Below are 19,638 nucleotides of genomic sequence, written 5' to 3' on the forward strand. Positions count from 1 at the left end.
GCCCCACGGCTGGTGGCTGCACATGTCCCTGTGTCCCAGGGTAGCTCTGCGGGTCCCAGCTCCCTTGCCTGTAGGTGCAGAAACCATAGTGAAATACAGGCAGGATGTTTCAAGCAGAATGAGTTATTAAATTTGGAGAACTAAGAATTTACCAGCAAGAAATGAGTAGCCCGAGAGAAACCCAAACTGAACTCGGAGCTGGTGAATGATAGAAATGTGGCATGTGCTTTGGATTACTGTTGTTATTTCACAGGTTTTGAAGCATTGCTGAACCCTGTCATGCTTGCTCTAAAAAGCCAAGTCAGATCCTACAAAGGAAAAGAACTTACTTTTCCTTCTAATAAAGGAGTTGAAAGAGAAAGATCAACCCCTTGCAAGCAGCATGAGTCTGATGGTGGCTCAAACAGGGGATTTGGACCAGGTGACCTCTGGAAAGACTATTTTCCCTGCTTTTTTTGTGATTCTCTAGGCAGAGTTAAGTGGCACTGCACTCTCAGAGGTTGCTGCATAAAAGAACGTTTGGTCTTTCAGGGTTTTTCACACCAAATATGTTCCGTTTACAAGGAAAAGAGATTTTGTTCGGCAGCCAGCCTCCCATATGCAACCTGGAGTCTGAGTACCCAGGTTTTTTCCTTTCTTTCTTGTGCATCCTCAGCATCCGTAAGGATTCTGCCTGCCAAATCTCAGGCCTTTTCTTGACACCTGATCATCCCCTCTGTTTTGAGTGGGGTTAAGTGGCTGGCATTCAGGATTCTCTCTCACTTTCCATTTGCTGTCTTTGGTCTGCAGGCTAACAGGATTAAAAATCCTAAAAAATCTTGTTTCAAATAAGCAGATGTGACCCAGAAAACATACAAGAAATAGATCTTTCGAGTAGGAGAATGCCATTTTTACAGCCACTCCTTCAAGCAGAATTGCACTTCGAAGTTAGCATTAACTTTGGTTTCAGAGCTCTGCTTTAGTAACGAATACATTTGTATTTCCTTGCCTGTTATGGAACAGAAGCAGGTAACTCTGTTTACCTGTCCACCTCAGTAAAGCAGTCAATAAGCAATTAGCTCTGCTTTTTTCTTTTGTCAGAAGCTGACATCATTTTGGCTTTTAATGACTTTTGTAGCTTAACTATAGATGTCCATAGGTACTTGGCTGTGGTACTTGCCTGTCAAAATGCTTTATCCCTGGGTATGCCATTATCTGTCATTTTCAAATTATCTTTGATAGCTATAAAAGATCTTTTATTAGTTCTCTTGTAATTGTTATTGCCTTCTGGAGTTCCAGCTACAGAATGCTTTGAGCATTGCAGTTTCAAGCAAAAGCCCAGGATGGACTATCTGTCTTACAGACTTGGGTATTTAAAAGATTTCTTCCAGCAGGAAAGTGGGTGCTTTTCACAAGAAGCTTGTGTCCATCTGGTGAAAAGATGCACTCCAGGTTGTCTTTTTTTCACTAGTTGGTATTTCATTCTTGTGTCTCGCACACAAAAGTACGAGTTGCAAATGCTGGCTTAACGTGATGTGACCCAGCGAAGGAAGATACCAGCGAACGCACAGAGGGTGGCACGTACTGTGTAAGGGAAAAGAGGGATGTCGTTCCTAGGATCTGATGGCACTTTGGATGCGCTGTTCAGAACTAAATGTTAAGGCATCTTCATCTTTTGCCTCCTGGGCAGACCACCTGCTCCTCTTTGTCTGATCGACAGTGAACTTGCAGAAAAACTCAGGTCAGAGACTTATTTTGATTTGCCCTCATGTATCTACCTCCTTCTCCCCCAGTATGTCCATACTGCAGCACGGTTGAATTTTTGCCTGTTGATTCTCAAAGAGTTTGGACCAGCCAATTCCCATCCAAGTCATGGCTTTCCATTGCCACCTCCAGCTTTTTGGGAATTGGGAACTCTGTAGTATGTTTTTCCATGGCTTTCCTCTGCTTTGAGGAAAGGCCTTCAGGTTGGCCAGAAAAGGTAGATCATCGTGGCTGTCCGTTCCACCAAGCTTACTGCTGTCCTGCTTTGGATCTCTACAGTGAATCGTGAGAAGGAAATCTAATTACCTCCTGTTAACCAAGAAATTATTCCATAGCACAGAGTTTTTTGAAAGGGTTTCTCTATGCTCGTGCTTGCAATCAAGGCTGAAATATGTAGCCCTCCATAACCTGACCAGATGGCAGTTTGCAAGCATGTATTTCTTCTATTTTCATTGCTGAATACTCTGCACCTTATGCTACAAGGAGTTAGGTATAGAAATCACAAACAGTGAGAGAGATACTGTTAAGTATTGAAAACATGGGGGGGAAAAGCATCGATGTAATGTGCTCGTGAGGGCTATGTAATCTGCCTCTGCGGAGCTGCTGAATTTGCAGGGGGTCCGTGCCCTATAGCTAGAGCAGCTGGTGTGCTTGTATGAATCCACGCAGAGACATGTGGAACACTTGTCCTTCGCACAGTCATCCAAATACGGAGGATACAGAGTAGGTCTGTTCTTTGGTGAGTTGAGAGGTCTTGGAAAAGTAGGGTTTGCAATGGGCTTTTTTTCACGCTAGCTTCTCAGAGAACGCTGATTTATCTTGCACCCAGCAGACACGTACTTGTGTGTGTGCGTCTCTGTGTGTGTGTCTGTGTTGAAAGATCTTTTTGAGCAAATGCTAAAGCCGGTGCAATGACAACCAGTTTCAATCACTTGAATAGGATGTTATTCATTGACCTATGGCTGTCTCTACTGCACTGTAGTCCTGGCTTTAGTATCTATTAATTGCTCGCTAACCCTTTGCAAACTATTTATAAATGTATCATTAATATAAACGTAAGAACTTTAACAGTATGATTATACTAATCATTTTATAAGGTTGTACTACTACAAAATGCTAGTGAAAATGTTTCCCCTTAAAAGAAGCACCGTTGTAGTGAAAATGAGTATTTTTGTTACTATTCTGGGTGTCAGTCAGAGGAAGAGCACAGATTTGACTGCCTACTTCACTGTCAAGCTCTTTGCTTCACATCAAGGCTTTTGTGAAAAGATTTGCTCTTAAGCATTTGCTCAGCCTAGGCAGTAAGGTTGTAAGCATTTACAGTGATGGAAGAGACAGGCGTTTGCATCTTCCATCACTAAATCATTTCAGGCATCCCATAGGAACTGAGTGTTTAAGTATGGACAAGGCTCTCATTTAGCTCTGTTCTGAAGCCAGGAGACAACTCTTTAAAAATACTGTGATTTTCTGCCCTCCTTTTGGTATTAGGGCAGCTCTACAGGAGCAGCCCCTGTGCACTTGGACTTGTTTTCTGTGATCAGTGCTACAGTAGAGCGTGAGCATTGGGATGTTGTCCAGGGGTATGTTGCCAGTCTGTTTGCACTGAGAATTTCCCAGCAGACAGTACAGGTGAAAGCCATTTACACAGCTACCAGACACAAACGGGGGTGAATCAGAAGCAGCCAAGAAAACAAGCAGTACAGCTCCGGAGTGTGTGTCTTTTATCAAACGTATCAGGATCCAGTCCTGAAGCTGAGTCGCCTTAAATCAGACAGCCCTCATCTTGTTGATGCAAATGCCCACATTCCCTGCCTGATGGCTGACGTTATTTTTAGCCATCTATATTAAATAGGCACGGCTGGCTTCTAGAAACAGTTTCTCATCTTGGACCTGTAGTTTTATGGTCTGAGCAACTGCAGGCTGGAACATTTGTTGGTAATATTAATCATTTTTTACAGGTCTCACTGCAACTGTTAGTCAGATAATTAGATCGGTTGAACCTGCAAAACCGTGCATGTCAATTCAGGAGAATATATTTAAAATTAGTTACTGTATGTTAACATAATATACTCCATTATTTTGCTGTTTTGTTTTGTTTTAAGAGTACTAACTTATTCTTGCAACATATCCTTGCATCAGCAAAATAATGTGTTGTATAAAAGAAATATGTTTCCGTGTGAATATAGTATACTGTTTACTCTAGAAGTCATATTTTATTAATACAGTGTTTTTATTAATATAACACTGTCACTTCTTGAATTTTAATATTAAAACCAAAGGTCCTCTGATTTATGTATTTACCATCTGGCTAAGTTATTTAAGTTGCTTTTCCTTATACATTTATATGTTGTCCACCTCTTGCTATTTCTTTATTTATTCCATATCAGTATCTAACCACATGCACTGCCATTTCTGAAGATTTAACACTCTCTCAATCACTATGGAGTCTGTGTCTCATTCAATAATCACATCATCTTAATAGCAGACACAGTATGAATGGAAACAATGGACAGCTTTGTTACGTTAGTAAATTCTCATATCTGCTTACTGCCTAACAAAGAGAACAAGCAAATAGCACAAAGTCAAATCTACTAAGAATCACAGGAGCAAAAGAAAGCAAGAACATACTTTTTTTGTCCACTAGAAAAAGCCTTTGCATTGTGGGTTTCCTTCCCAACAAGGGATTTTATTCACAAAGGGAGAATGAGGATAAAGTCTTACTTGCAGTAAGAAATGCAGTTCAAAATATGACTCAAGGAAGTCGCTAAGATTTTAATATGCCTTGAAATACATGGTGTATAGTTTGATAGTTTTCCAAGAGTCCAGATAAGGCTGCCCGTACAGTAACTAATTTAATCCAGGGGAATGGGAGAGACCTCCTAAGGTGGCATGTCCTGGTGCGGTCACTGAGAGCAGGGAAGTGTGAATGCTGAAGCTGTGTCTGTGCACATCAATAGAAGAGCTCCCTGTAGCTTCAGCAGTGCAGGGTGAAGCCGAAATCCTGAAGTCCTGATTCCATTTTCACTGAGCCCAAATAATGACCCGGTGAAAACGGTGTCAAAGCATATCTGGTTTTTTTCCTCAAATGGGACTGTAAAGCCATCTATGGATTGTGCCCCAGTGTGCCATACAGCATTACTGGATTACGGCAGAAACAAGATATACCTCTGAAACTGGCTGCTTTGCTGCCAGCCGGGAAGCATGGAAGTTGGGTAATTGAGCTCTGTCTTTTGCCGATTCCCAAATCCCATGACATTTTTATTTTGCATGTAAAAGATAACCATGATGAGACACTCATTAAAACAGAATTAGACCAACTATAACGTCAAGAGACCTAGCACACTGAAATACATCAGGGTGTTTTGCAAACTTCGGGCATGCAATGCCGTTACACCGCACATCGTTTCAGGAGAGTACATCGCATTGAATTAATACGCCAGCCCACTTTTAAAAAATCTGTATTTGCATAAGTTGCATGTCTGAAAATATTTACTGAAGTCATGATGCCCAAGTACACGTGCTTCATAAATTAACCTTTGAATGTCTTAATCACCCCATAGTCCATTTCCAGCCAAGAAATATTCACATACCAGTCCTGGGTTTATTAAGTGCGATTCATTCGCAGTGCACGTATGTAGAGCTGGGCAACCTGCGGGACACATTTTCTCCACACCCAGGAATGCAAGGGCAGGATCAAGCCATGAGTCTTCACTGACGAAGAACCTTGCGGTTCACCATTTCATTGCTCCAGATCAGCAGATTTTTTGTTATTTGTAGAGTATAAAATAATCAGAGAGGTTTTGGAGTGAAATCCCGACTCCATTGAATTTGGTACAAGAAGAACTCTTATGGACACCTGCAGGGCTGGAATTTCTGACTCTTTGTTTATTATTTTGAATCCTAATTCTCTAGTAGATCTCTTAGTTTAGCTCTTTCATCCAGCCTAACTGAGTGTGTAAAGACTGAGACTCACTTCCTTACGAGAGAGATTTTTCCGAGGAAACGCTGCTCTCTGCACTCTGAAATGGTATCAGGACTTGAAGGTGGAGTTATTTTCTGTGGGTGTTTGAGTACTCTGTTAATTTGCTACTTTGTGATTCTTCTTTTCATTCTTTTTTTTTTTTTTTTCCCCAGTAACTTGCTTTTTATCGCAGACTGCAAACCCAGTACCCTTAAGCTTCCATACTCATGCTTCTTTCTGAAATGTTTTGCTTTAGTTTTTTAACTGTCGTCGTGCTGTGAACTTTGCAGATTTGTTTATGAGTGTCACGTGCTTCTGCTACATCTGCATTGTCACTGTTATGGTATTTTTTCTTTCTGTCTGTTTCTTCCACAGGAGTTTAACAAGTAATCTGCCCAATGTGAATCTACCAAATGTGAATCTCCCTAAAGTACCAAATCTACCAGTTAACATCCCACTAGGCATCCCACAAATGCCTAGCTTTTCTGCACCGTCATGGATGGCTGCTATTTATGATTCTGAGTGTGTATTCAGTTCAAATTAGATCTCATTTAAATTTAAAGTAATCTTGGCATGGATATGTATTGTTTGTTTCTGTGCATTATATAAAACTTTAAAGAGTGATACAGTTAATTAGACATTTTCTGAATGAGACACTAGTGAATTTCTGGCATGTGTATTTTGAGGTGGTTTTTTTTTGTATAAATCTTGAAAAGTTGTCTTACTCCCACTGAGAGTTTGAGCAAGTATCTTGCTTGACAAAATAGCTGTCGACAATGGGACATGATCTGAACATACGAACCACAGAGCTTATAATATGATCTTATGTGTCTCAGCAAAGACTTTTGTCCAAAAGAGAAGGTGAATCAATTTCAATGCAGTCAACCAATTTCTGTGGACCAGATGTAGATCTAAAAGTGCCTTTTATTTAATGGAAGCTCTGCATTTCCCAGGTAATAATTTTTGTCTTGATTTTGATGAAACAGAAAGAGGAACACCCTGCAACAATCCGTATTCGTGTTGGGGGAGGTCCCAGAGAGCAATTAAATCTCCATAGCTATCACTACAGCCTGAATAATGCCATGACAACTAAAGAGAGATATTTCCAACATGAACTTTAGATTATGGCCTGGAAAATTGGGCATAGTGTCAAAACAGTCAATCTGCAGGAGCCTTGTGCTTGCAGGTCCCTGCCTGAGTGTTCCAGGGTATGTTACTGCAAATCCTGAGCATACATTAGGCAACTTCTGTTTTTATAGCAGATTTCCCATAAATGTCCCAGCCACCAAGCAGTGTGGAGGGTGCTGCACAGTGGGCTCAACCCAAATCTTGGCATTTGAGGTAGCTCATCTCCCAGGATGTCCTAGCACAGGAACTGTGATCTCGCCAGTCTCCATCCAAATTCCTAGAGGGTTATTTAGGGTTGGCATGGGGTGATCTCAGCCAGCACTACACAGATGTGTTGCCTTTTCCCTACCTTCTCACCTAAAAGACAAAACGGAAGAAGCCCCCCAAAACTACCCCCATCACTGTTACCTAAACACCCTTGATTACATCTACACCTGGAGTCCACCAAAATGCCTCTGCCATTAGCCTCATGCAGGCTTTATTGCAGAGCAGTGGTAATGAACCAGAAGTAAAACAAACACTGATGCTTAATTTTTAATAGGTTTTTAAAACTTTTTAGATATTAACATGGTTGTTTTTGTTTCAAAGCTATACAACTCATATTCATGCTAAGATAGCTATATTAAAGGCTAGCTTAGGCAGTTGTCTGTAAAGAGTACTTGAAAGTTTTAATCTTTCTCTGTGCATGCTTTGTGGTATTGCCCTTGAAAAGATAAGAATCATGTCATGGCAGAAAATTGGATAATCCCTCTGAAAACGTTGAGCAACAATGGTACACTGCAAGCTACCTGCATGATTAGAGTAATTGCAGTGCTCACAAGCAAAATATTAACAGTGCATCTTGGAAATTAATATACTATATTGTTTACTTGCACGGAGCCCTAATCAAAAGTGAGAAAAAGACCAAGAATAATACTTTAAACATTTTACGACCAAATGGGTGTCATAATGGTGCTGTAGTAAACACCAACTATTGTACTTACATGTATTTAATTATTTAAACCATAAATTCATACAGTTCCAAAACTGAGTTTAGACTGTAAAGCTTATTTATACGCAAGCACAGGTTTGAACCAGGTGAAACTAAAAACTGACAGTAGATGAGCACTTGAGACTGTTGTACAAACTGGTCCCGTGGGTAAAGGAAATGCCTGATTCTTTATCTTTTCATCTCCCTGGTTTCCTTTTACTCACCCTTCCCCTCCATCAAGGACATGTTACCTGTTGCTTAGTGTCAGATACGTTTCTCCTACAACCGAGACGATTCATTCTCTATCTCGTTAACTCTGTTAGCACAGGACCCCACAGGACCCCTCTAGCATGTTGGGACTACGGTTCTCACCTTGCAGTAGCCGTGTGTGCATTAGCTCCGATCTCCTCTAGCATTAACTCAATGCAGCTGGCATCTGTCACAATAGAAACACCCTCCCTCATCTGTTTCTATAGATGATGTCAGCACAAGTGGTAATGCATGGTGTGTTAAATATCTTATAAATTATCGTGTTAGCATTAGTGGTATGCGAGGAGGGGGTTGAAACTCTTGAAGCTCCCTTGGTAATTGTTCTGAAAAAAAGTGAGGAAGCAGGAGAGAGGGAGAGAAAAGGGTTACAGATGCATAAATTTCTCTGCATAAACAGAGCGCAATCCAGTTCTGTATTTTTATTCTGTAAGTGGTTTGAGATATAATTATACTGTGAAAAGAGCCGGTGTAGCTACACACTGCAGGACCAAAGACTTCCATCTGGGCAGGGGTGTGGGTACGAGAATATATGCATGGGGGAGAAATTCAGAGTTTTGTGACAGACCAAAGACGTTGCAAAATAATTTAAAAAAAAAATATATGGAAATTTGTTGGCCTTTAGATGCCTTTGCAAGAGGCAGATCTGTGAAAAGGTGGAGTGGTCAATCCTGCCAAAACTCCGGGATGTGAGATGTCTAGTGACCTTAGCTCAATTGACTTACCCCGATTTTTTTTCAGCTGTTCAAGAGATAAAAGTGTGTCCTCGCTCACCACTTGTTAGCACTGTCCCTTACCTGGAAACGGGGCCTCACTGGGGGGACAAGGCAAACTCAAGATATAATTCGGAGGGGGGAGAATTGCATGAAACCCAAAATCTTAATAACTGCATACAGTCTAGTATGGCAGTTATTATTGATTGAGGATTTTCTACCACAATTTCTGGCCTTAATTCTTAATAATCACATACGTTAATGTGGTTATTAACTAAGGCTGATTTTTACCATACACACATTCTTCCTGTTAATATGTGTAACTCATACTGTTGTCTTACTCATCTGGTCTGGAAAGTTTTGTGGGTGATGACAGCAAGGTAGATTAGGCAACTGTATGGTAAAACTCAAAATCCTGATGGTGGAGATTGCCAGCGTTGTCCTGTGTATGAAACTACTGTCTGCTCTACACTTGTTGCAGGAATGGTCTCCACATCAGGTTACAAAGAGCCTGATGCCACTTATGACTTTTGTTCTCGTTTTGCCCTGCCAGCAATGGATCAGGCACCTCAGAAGATCTGTTCTGGAAACTTGATGCCCTACAGACCTTCATTCGGGATTTGCACTGGCCTGAGGAGGAGTTTGGAAAACACTTGGAGCAACGCTTGAAGCTTATGGCGAGTGACATGATTGAGTCCTGTGTGAAAAGGTACGTGCCCTTGAGCGAACTAGCCACGTTTCTCATAGGAGCTCACAGGATGTAATGGTTTTCTCTGTATTATTATCAGCGAAGCTTCACTTCAGCCGCCATTTATTAGTGACCACAGCTCACCCCTGCCCAGAACAGGTATGGTGGAAAGCCACCCTACTGCTGTGAATTGCTGACTCTCTCAAGCAAGCGCTTCTCTGTTGAGACTCTGGAGGGTGCATATTCGCAATAAGGCAATAAATCACCCATTCTTTCTAGCTTTATGGGATGCTACTCATTTTCGGTGCCACACATGAAGTCAAGTCTTTGTAAATGCAGTTTGGTGTTGGCAGGGTTGAGTGCTGAAGGCATAGCCCTAAGTAAGATCACAGCACCCACCTAAAAAACACAGATCCATGAAAAAAAACAAGCAAAAAAGTGATCCCATAAAGGGGACTTTGTGTAGCTTGGCACACAGGCTTCGCATCTGCCGTCAACCAAGAAAAGCTGTTGTATCATCAGCCACATTATAGGATACTCACCTGCAAATCATCCAAAACAGAGAGGCTTCCTTAAAAATTTTTAAACATACTAGCAGCTGTCATTTTTTTAAAAAATGTTACATTTCTAACTTTTCCACGGTAATTTATGTCTATATAGCATCAGAGGTGATGAGGCAGGAGGAAGAAATGAACTTTGAATTCCATTGTGCAGAAATTAATAGACAAAGAGACAAACCAAAGGAAAAATGGGTGCCAAATACAGCTGGTAGATGCTAATATTAGCTGCAATGTGTGATGTGGCTGTTCTGTACCACAATTGCCTGGCCACTCTGCAAGTGTGAGCGTGGCATTTACTGTTCGCACATTCCTCACAGTCTGGATATGCAATATAACCGTAAGATAAGGCATGTTCGGTCCCTGAGATGTAGGCAAGAGACTCACCCGCTGGAAGGCAGACAGCTCAAGGCTTGCTCTGGAATAAAACCCAGTACATTTTCAATGCAATATGGTCGTGATGTCTTTGGCATTGAGCAAGTCCCCCTTTATTGCAGCAGCTTGTCTTTGGTCCTTTGCCTGGCATGAATGCTAAGGTTCAGTTGTCGGACCATCCTTTAGGGGCAAAGGCAGTGCTGGAGCTCTGCTCTCTGCCCTACCCCCAGCACCACCAGTAAAACACTTATTTTCTCTCTCTTTTTTTTTTTTTTTTTAATTGGAATCAAGGCACCTTTGCTACACCTGCAGTGCAGTTGTAGCTGCGATGATGTATAGAAATCAGACCGGGTTAGCTCAGCTGAGATAAGTGGGAAAAAGAAGCAAATATCCAGGTACATCTGAAGAAGGGCTTGTGTGCCTGACAGCTGAGGTTTTTTTCCTCAACTACTTCAACCTTTCTACAAATATGTTGCCCCTCTGTAAAAACCTGGCCCAGCTTGTAATGGTATGACTATATATAATGGTTCTGAGCATAAGTAAGTAGGAACATGCTCATCTCTGCAAGGAGATGGAAAATCCCAGTCACTTTGGGTCCTTTCAGTAATTATCAAGATTCTAGTCCCCGAGTCCAGGCTAAATCTGGCACTGGTAATTAAATCAGTTCAAATGCCACTGCTGATGTAAACCAATATGCTGCCTTCCCTATTTATATCACCTGCAAACAGGGCCTGGCTAAGGTTTCTTTAGCAATTTCAGTTTGACACAACATTTTTCTTCGCGTCTGTCTCTGAACTGTTGAATACCATGGAGGAGCCACCCCGCCTTCCACACTTGGTTGTATTTCGGGGCTGTCAGGAAAGCAGCCCTTGCAAGGAAGGCCTGTCTTACTAATAAATCTGGGCAGGAGGACCTATGTACCAGCTCAGATCTCATCCCAAGAACGGGAGTTTCACATTTGTAAATGAGTTTTCATTTGCATAACCCTTGGGGGATCTTTCAAGATCAGAGTTATTCCTGAGCTGCAGCTAATATTATTTGTTATTTCTAAATTGAAGCTCCTATGTTAATTTGTTGGCAGATTCTGTCTGATGTGATAATTGTTCTGTGTTAGGTTAAATTAGAGAAGTACCTCAGGAGTCTGCAGAGGGGCTCCAAAGAAAAGCAAGGCAAAGCCCACCGTACTGCAGAGTATTCCCCATGTTAGAGTCACAGATGCCTTGGTATTTTAAAGTACAACACAGGATCAAATCCTGTAGTCTTTAGCCCAACAAAGCTCTTGGTGTAACATGGTTTGCAACTGCCAGGGATGTCAAACCTGAGCTCAGTGAAACCTCAGGAGAGCAGTGAGGTGTGGGCTCGTACGATGCCTCTCTGTGTGTGTTCATATGTGCACGACTGCGCCTGTGCACATCTTGCAGACGTATTCTAGTGAGTATGTATGCTTCAGGGAAACTACTTCTATGAACTTATGAGACACTTAGGAACTTTCAGCAAGCAAATAATATCACATAGACCTAAAAATGCAATGATCTGGCAATGTCCTTTCAGTCAAGTGATGAACAAGCTTCTGTTATTTGTAGTTGATATCATGGAGCAACAGGAGCTTCCTTTAATGTGTCAGGCTTGCTATTGTCCTGGTTAAGAGGAGAGGTCCCAGACAACTGGAGGGTTGCCAATATGATGCCCATCTATAAGAAGGGCCAGAATGAGGATCCAGGGAACTACAAGCCTGTCAGCCTGACCTCTGTACAGGGGAAGGTTATGGAGCCGTCCAGCTTGAGTGCGCTCACCAGGCATGTGCAGGACAACCAGGGGATCAGGCCCAGCCAGCATGGCTTCATGAAAGGCAGGTCCTGCCTGACCCACCTGATATCCTTCTATGACAGGATGACCTGCTTGGTGGATGAGGGAAAGGCTGTGGATGTTGTTTACCTGGACTTTGGCAAAGCCTTTGACACTGTCTCCCACAACATCCTCCTAGAGAAGGTGGCGGCTCGTGGCTTGGATGGGCGTGCTCTGCGCTGGGTAAAAAACTGGCTGGACGGCCGAGCCCAGAGAGTTGTGGTGAATGGAGCTAAATCCAGCTGGCGGCAGGTCACAAGTGGGGTTCCCCAGGGCTCAGTGTTGGAGCCAGTCTTCTTTAATATCTTTATCAATGATCTGGATGAGGGGATCGAGTGCACCCTCAGTAAGTTTGCAGACAACACCAAGTTGGGCGGGAGTGCTGATCTGCTCAAGGGTAAGAAGGCTGATTTGATCTAGAGAGGCTGGATTGATGGGCCGAGGTCAATTGTATGAGATTTAACAAGGCCAAGTGCCGGGTCCTGCACTTGGGTCACAACAACCCCATGCAATGCTACAGGCCTGGGGAGGACTGGCGGGAGAGCTGCCTGGGGGTGTTGGCTGACAGCCAGCTGAACATGATCCAGCAGCGTGCCCAGGTGGCCAAAAAGGCCAATGGCATCCTGGCTTGTATCAGGAATAGTGTGGCCAGCAGGAACAGGGACGTGATCGTGCCCCTGTACTTGGCACTGGTGAGGCCGCACCTTGAATATTGTGCTCAGTTTTGGGCCCCTCACTACAAGAAGGACATTGAGTTGCTGGAGTGTGTCCAGAGAAGGGCAACAAGCTGGTGAAGGGTCTAGAGAACAAGTCTTATGAGGAGCAGCTAAGGGAACTGGGGTTGTTTAGTCTGGAGAAGAGGAGACTGAGGGGAGACCTTATCACTCTCTACAACTGCTTGAAAGGAGGTTGTAGCGAGGTGGGTGTTGGTCTCTTCTCCCAAGTAACTTGTGATAGGACAAGAGGAAATGGCCTCAAGTTGCACCAGGGGAGGTTTAGATTGGATATTAGGAAAAAATTCTTCACTGAAAGGGTTGTCAAGCATTGGAACAGGCTTCCCAGAGAGGTGGTGGAGTCACCATCCCTTGAGGTGTCAAAAAACTGTGTAGTCGTGGCACTTCAGGACATGGTTTAGGAGGCCTGGGTTGTTGGGTTGATGGTTGGACTTGACGATCTTAGAGGTCTTTTCCAACCTTAATGATTCTGTGATTTCTATGACTTGTCTGTGGTTATAAATCAGCTAATGCAACCAAATTATAGGGGTACATTGACTCTGCTGTTTGTAACATCATCACACTGTTTATCAAGCATGAGAAAGTCATGGTTTCCCCGAAACCATTGCACATTTTATAAATGGTGTGTATTCTGGAAAGTGGGTTTCTTTTAAACTGGAAAACCATTTTTATTAAAAACACATTTGTAATAACTGCACTGTAACACTCCCAGCAGCATTTGGGTTTCTGGTTTGTTGAACTCTTCTCGGTATTGTTTCACATCATTATTAGCTTTGTATGTTAAAAAGCAACTGAAATTTCTTTTTCTCTTTTCCTTAACAGAACCAGGATTGCATTTGAAGTAAAGCTGCAAAAAACCAGCAGATCAACAGATTTCCGAGTCCCTCAATCAATATGCACCATGTTTAATGTCATGGTGGATGCCAAAGCTCAGTCAACAAAGCTTTGCAGTATGGAAATGGGCCAAGAGGTAAAACTGCAGGTTCTTCCCTTCACAGCTTTTAAAGGCAATGTCATGAAATTTCCTATCTCCTGTTGTGCTAGTTTCAGAGGTGTTATATCAGTTGTGGATTTAGCCTTCCATATAGAGTGTGCAGATGAATATGCAGGGGGTTGCTCTCAAATAAATCTAATTAATATAAACATTTGGAATCCCTGTCTCTTAGGAGTGACTTTTTGCAAGGACTGTGGTGTGCATAAAGTAACTCTTAAGCTTGCTTGATGCATGATAACCATATATATTGAGTCATTAACTGCACCTTGGAACCAGGTGGTGGCAACACACTTTCTGTGTATGGCTATTATCTGTAGACAAACATAAGGAGAATGGAAGTGCCAAGTTGTTGCTGTGGTGCTTGTAAGGAAAAAAAAAACACCAAAAATCAAAACACCAAAGCAGATAACTTCTAAAAGTGGATTGAAATTCCAGATGCTATAACTTCCATGAGTGCTGGCTATAATCATCAAGCTTGGTGATCCTGAATTTCCCGGTTCTTAATGACTCAAGTTGCCAGACAACAAACGTGTTTTAATTAATTGCTGATATATTTTTTCTTCTGAAGCCACAGTGGCAGGTTGAAGTTTCTGTGAATTGATCTATGAATTAGAAAGACATGGTAAATTGGGTTAGATTAAATGCATCATGATGATCATTTTGCTAGAGTGGCTTCAAGTCAAATTAAATATTCCTATACCAGTCTAGAATAAATTCACAAATACTGTTTGGCTGTCCTACCTGTCCTATCCTGCTGCTGTCAGCATTCCCTAGATAAGCCCTTTTGCTATAGCTTTCCATGGTCAGATTTTGCAGTGAATCATTGCAAGTTTGCAAGTTGTTTGGGGTTTGTTTTTTTTTTCTTTAGTTGTTTACCTCACCCTGTTCCTCTGAGAGGACTTGCTCCAAAGGACACTGGCTGCGCCAGGGATCCTTGCCCTGTTGTCAGTGGTGTTTGGATCAGACCCAGCTGTTCTTTTTCTTTTTCTTATACGCGTTTCAGTTATGACATTTTATTTGTGACAGTCACCTTGCAATAGAGGTTTCAGACTGCTCATCATCAGGTTCTTCCTTCGTCCTCCAGGTCAGCTGAGGCAGATCTTGAGTGGGGTTTTGTTGTCTAAGCCTGGACATGAACTTCTGTACCATTTTCTGTTCTGTATTCATACCCATTTATCTCCCCAAATCCCTCAGCCCGCAGCTGCTGCAACATCTGCCCTGGCAGCATCCCATCAGCCAGGAAGGGCCATGGTTGCGATGCTCCCCACTGCAAACCAGGATCAAACCCTTGTTTGATGCTGGACTAGCACAGTCCCTGGAGACAGGGACATTTTGGAGATCAAGCAGACTCCGATATCATGACAGAGAAAGATCATTGCATTCATAAAACTGTCAGGTTAAGTATTCAGATGGCTCAAGACTGATAACATCAGCCGCGTCGGGATATAGTGTGAGCAGGGACTCGCTGCATCTTTCCAAGCTAACTTGTGATGCTCTGTGCTTGCCACAGTTTCCTCCAAATTTTGAGCATCAGTCATGTTGCACATTCAGCCTGAGTCAAATGGCAAGTGAGAGGGGAGCAGGCAGCAGCACAGTTGTTTCTCTGCTGTTTCCAGCTGCAGCGGGGATTAGCTCTGCAAATCTGCCTGTGCTGCTTTAAGAAGGTGTTTGGTACAGCATCTCAGAGACAGCCTAGCTCCTGTGCCAAGCAGTAGTTGCTGGAGCATGAGGTTTTTAACAGATAGCTGAACTAATAGACCTGTAAAGCAGATGTAAATTATCAGTGCATAAGTTACCGTTTAGGGCTGCAGAATTTTATACACCCTCCCTTTCTCTTTTCTTCCTTTTAATGAGTGCTCCTACCTCCCCCTCCATTTGCTCATGCCACTGTGTATTTCAGCTACCTCCATCTCCTCTTCTTGAAGCTGTCTAAACCTGTGCGCTGAGATGGTTGTGCCAGGGGGGTAAAGGTTAAGATATGGATCTGTTGTTAGAGCCCATGAGAGGAGGACAAAATGCCACCCCACCTCTTCCAGTCCCTGGTAGAAATGATGATACAGTCAGATAGACAGCAGAGGGATGAGAAACCACGTTTCAAGTCTGTGTCTTCGTCTGTAATTTGGGGAGCCAGGTCTGTGCATCATTGAGTCCCCCTGGCCCGGTGCATGGCTGCCTGCAGCCTCACCAGGGAGGGATGGACAGGGAGGGAGGGTCAGATGCTGTTCGCTGAGGGGACCCTCCCTCAGTGCCACAGCCGCCACGTGGCTCCTAAAATACGTGGTCCCTTTGCAGACAGTTCAAAAGCAGCAAAAAGGGCTCAAATTGCCCACTGTGGTGCTCAGAAGGGGCGTTTGCCCAGACCTGGCTTGAGAAGACTTTTTGATTAGAAACAAACCTCTGATTTTTCTGATGGTCCAAGCTGTACATGAGCAGAGACTCTCTTAATACGTTATTTGACCTCGCTCCTGCTGCTTCCCTCCCACCCCAATGGCCTTCCCTTTAAGACTACCTTCAGTTACACTGACTTTAACAGATACTTGAATGCATTTTGCGAGCATTACCCTGTGAAACAAACACCCATCATTTAATTTCCATTTCCTTGTCTCTAAAGGCAGCTGTTAAAACATTTGGTAAACATACTTTACCATCTTAAATATTTATTTTTCCTCTGAATTTTTAATACATCTAAGGGGATAAATGTATGTATTAAATGTTTCTCAGTTGGTCTAGTATGTTTCTATTTAATATCTAAGGTCAGATGGTCCTTAGAGAAATACAACATACACACAATCTGTTACATGACAAGGCAAGATACTCATCACATAAAGTCAAGTTGAATCATTGTAGTGCACTGATTATGGATTGTAATAATTGAGCTAATAGAAAGCTGGGATGAACTCGATCGAAAGTGGGGGCTACGCTGAGTAAAGCAAACCAGTTATGCAATCTTTAACCTTAGGCATTTTCATAAGAAATGTAGAAGGAGCTGTTGGAAACACTGGCTTACAAGCCAGGCGTCTGTGAAAGCAGCACCAGGCAGTCATTTTCCAAACTGCCACCTTCTCTGACCCCTTCCTGGCCGGGCTCATCTTCCCAAGGTGGAGCTGGGGCTGCAGCACGGGCTGCGCTGGGTGCGCATCGCTGCAGCTGCCGGGGGCAGGACCCACAGCCTCATGGGCCCTATTCTGCGCAGTCGCTGGCCTGGCACCAGGTCTGAGTCTGCCCTAGGGACTCTGACTGCAATGGGAACAAGCAGTCAGAGTCCTACCAACATCACCTTGGTGGATGCACAGGGTCCTCTCCTGCTCCCGGAGCTGTGATTTTATTCCATCAGGGCTCTTATTCACTTTTTAAACAAGCTTTTAATTGAAAATGCATTGGTTGGTGTATTGTTTTGCACGTAGCTAGCCATTTTTGAGTTAAAACTCATGAAAGCAGTGAGCTAAACCCTTGGTTGTGAGGTCTTCCACGCACACAGAAAATGCAGCAGCAGAAGGAAAACATCATGGGGAAGACACCCGCAATATATGCATAATCCCTTCTTCATCCCCCTTAGGAGGTCCTGGCTGTGTACGCCAAGGACGTCAGCAGCTCCTACCCGTACCCAGCTGTTGCAGGCCCCCGTCATCCACAGCGACATCTCCAGCTGTGCTGAGAACGGCGAGGTCAATCCTGGGACCTGATAAGGGCTAACTCTGCATTAAACAGATTAATCATTACAATGATCCCTATAAGGGACTCATATATGTCTTGATCTCCAAAGCAGGACATGGGAACTGCAAATGCAAATGTCGCTTGTTGGCATATATTTTTTCCTCTGAGTGGGCCCAGCAGGTCGCAGCCTGTGGCGTGGCAGTGCCAGCCTGTCCTCCTGCATGGGTGAGGCTCTGAGTGGTCCCAGCCAGGTCTTCGGCCACGGTATGCTGCACCACGCACCCCTGCCCTGCCCTGCAGCAGGGCTCGCCCTTCGGGTGCATCCTGGTGAAGGGTACACAGCTGCCCCGACGCTGAACCCTGCCTGTCGACAGCCTTCCTCTTCAGAGCAAAATAAAACCATAAGAGACTGTCAGCAGTTAAGTAAAATCCCAGCCCTTCCCCCTGTTTTACTGCCTGCGATTATTACAGGTAGGGATCTCTGATATTTCAGTGAAAGGAGGTTTTGATCATGTTTCATTTCCCATTGCTTATTGTTTCTGTGCATGATGCTGCTGTTCTCATATGTCCCTGTTTTTTTTTAAAGATTTTGGTTTATTTATTGTTTATCTTCCTATGTTCTTTTTCCTGTCTTTTGCACTTTCCTCTTTATTTCTGTCCCAAATCATCTGAAAAGTTTGCTAAAGAGTGGGTAAGTGTGTCCTACTTTTATTTTCTTTTTTCCAAATTCCTGTATTAATATGTTACTGTCATAGAAAAAGATCCCCGAACTGTAGAGCAGTTCAGAGACTACCGATCAGAAACTGAGACCAACATCTAGCATTTGTAAAGCCCTCGCAGTCTTCCTTCCCAAAGTCTGATTAGTATTTAAAGCAGATTTGTCTCTTTCAATGTGATTTGATGTTAACATTTTAAAACAATATTAATGCCAAGTGGTAATGAATATAGTGACTAGCACCAGTGCTTGAAATGTTTGACTGAAAAATCAAATGTTTTGTGTTGGAAAGCAGTCATAATCAGTATTTTCTCAGTCCATTGAAAATAAGAATATACTGTATGTTTTCACTAATTAAATCTTGTATTGGAAACAGGTCTTTTCTAAATTAGTAGAAGACTGTATTTTAGTACCTATTCTAGCCATATTGCAGCTGATTGCATCAGAGCTCCCAAGCTCAGCAAGGTTTGGCATGTGCAGAAATTGGGTTGAAGACTCAGAAACACTGATGCTGCAGGCACTGGCGTTGGTCAGCTGGTTCTGAGCTCGTGCCGTGGGATCTGCTAACACCAGGGCTCGGGGCTGCGCTGCCCGCTGGCTTTTGCATGGGACAAAAAGGCTCATCTTGGTTTGTTGGGGATTTAAAAACTATCTTATAGTCACTGAAAAGCGTTCACATGAGTACTTAATTTGAACCATGTGCCTGCTGAACCCAGTGCGTAACATGCGTTCACATGCTTTGCTGCAGTAGATGGGAAGTGCACGGCATGTTCTCCCGTGGTTCAACCCCCTGTGGACTCCCCTGGTGCAGCAAATCCTCCCACTCCCCTTCCAAGGGCTGCGTGGTTTGCGGTGCCCTAGGCAAGGGCTGCCCATTTCCCTCTGGCGGCTGGCGTATCTCATTGTCAGGTGTGATCTGTGTGAAAAATGAACAGGATAATGCCCACAGAACTGAAGCAAAAGGACTTCAGGGTCTCTAGGAGTGGGGGCTGCTGGTGCTCTCGGGCATGGCAAAGCCTCCCCTCCAACCCGTGCGTGTGGCTACCGGAGCTGCAGGCACACAGAAGAGGGCAGGGTTTGCCCATGCTTTGCAAACTGATATGAGATTCTCCTGCATTCAAGGTCTCTCCTATAAGTGTAAGTAATCACTGGCCACTATAGCGGAGTACAGGGTAATAAGCTGCATAATTCTTTGGTTTAATACTACTGCATAATGTGGTTTACCACGGGAAGAGGCTGACAACCATCGAGCTCTTGCCTGTGATCAATGCTAATATTTTCCTCCCCCTCTGCT

At 43.4% G+C, this 19,638-nt stretch overlaps 1 protein-coding gene across 8 annotated transcripts in view; it reads left to right on the forward strand.

The window, feature by feature from the left end:
- The window catches only part of CADPS (calcium dependent secretion activator), a 225,309-nt gene that overhangs the window by 174,085 nt on the left and 31,586 nt on the right, over positions 1 to 19,638 (forward strand). For 5 of the 8 annotated variants that reach the window (XM_064453572.1, XM_064453573.1, XM_064453574.1 and 2 more), the window contains 3 exons: positions 6,080 to 6,226; positions 9,336 to 9,491; positions 13,804 to 13,951. In XM_064453572.1, coding sequence (XP_064309642.1) covers positions 6,080 to 6,226; positions 9,336 to 9,491; positions 13,804 to 13,951 — 451 coding nt within the window. The remainder of the gene's footprint in view (positions 1 to 6,079; positions 6,227 to 9,335; positions 9,492 to 13,803; positions 13,952 to 19,638) is intronic. The other 3 variants (XM_064453576.1, XM_064453577.1, XM_064453578.1) reach the window with 1 other exon arrangement.

This window comes from Phalacrocorax carbo, chromosome 6, assembly GCF_963921805.1.
Source record: "Phalacrocorax carbo chromosome 6, bPhaCar2.1, whole genome shotgun sequence".
Lineage (NCBI taxonomy): Eukaryota > Metazoa > Chordata > Aves > Suliformes > Phalacrocoracidae > Phalacrocorax > Phalacrocorax carbo.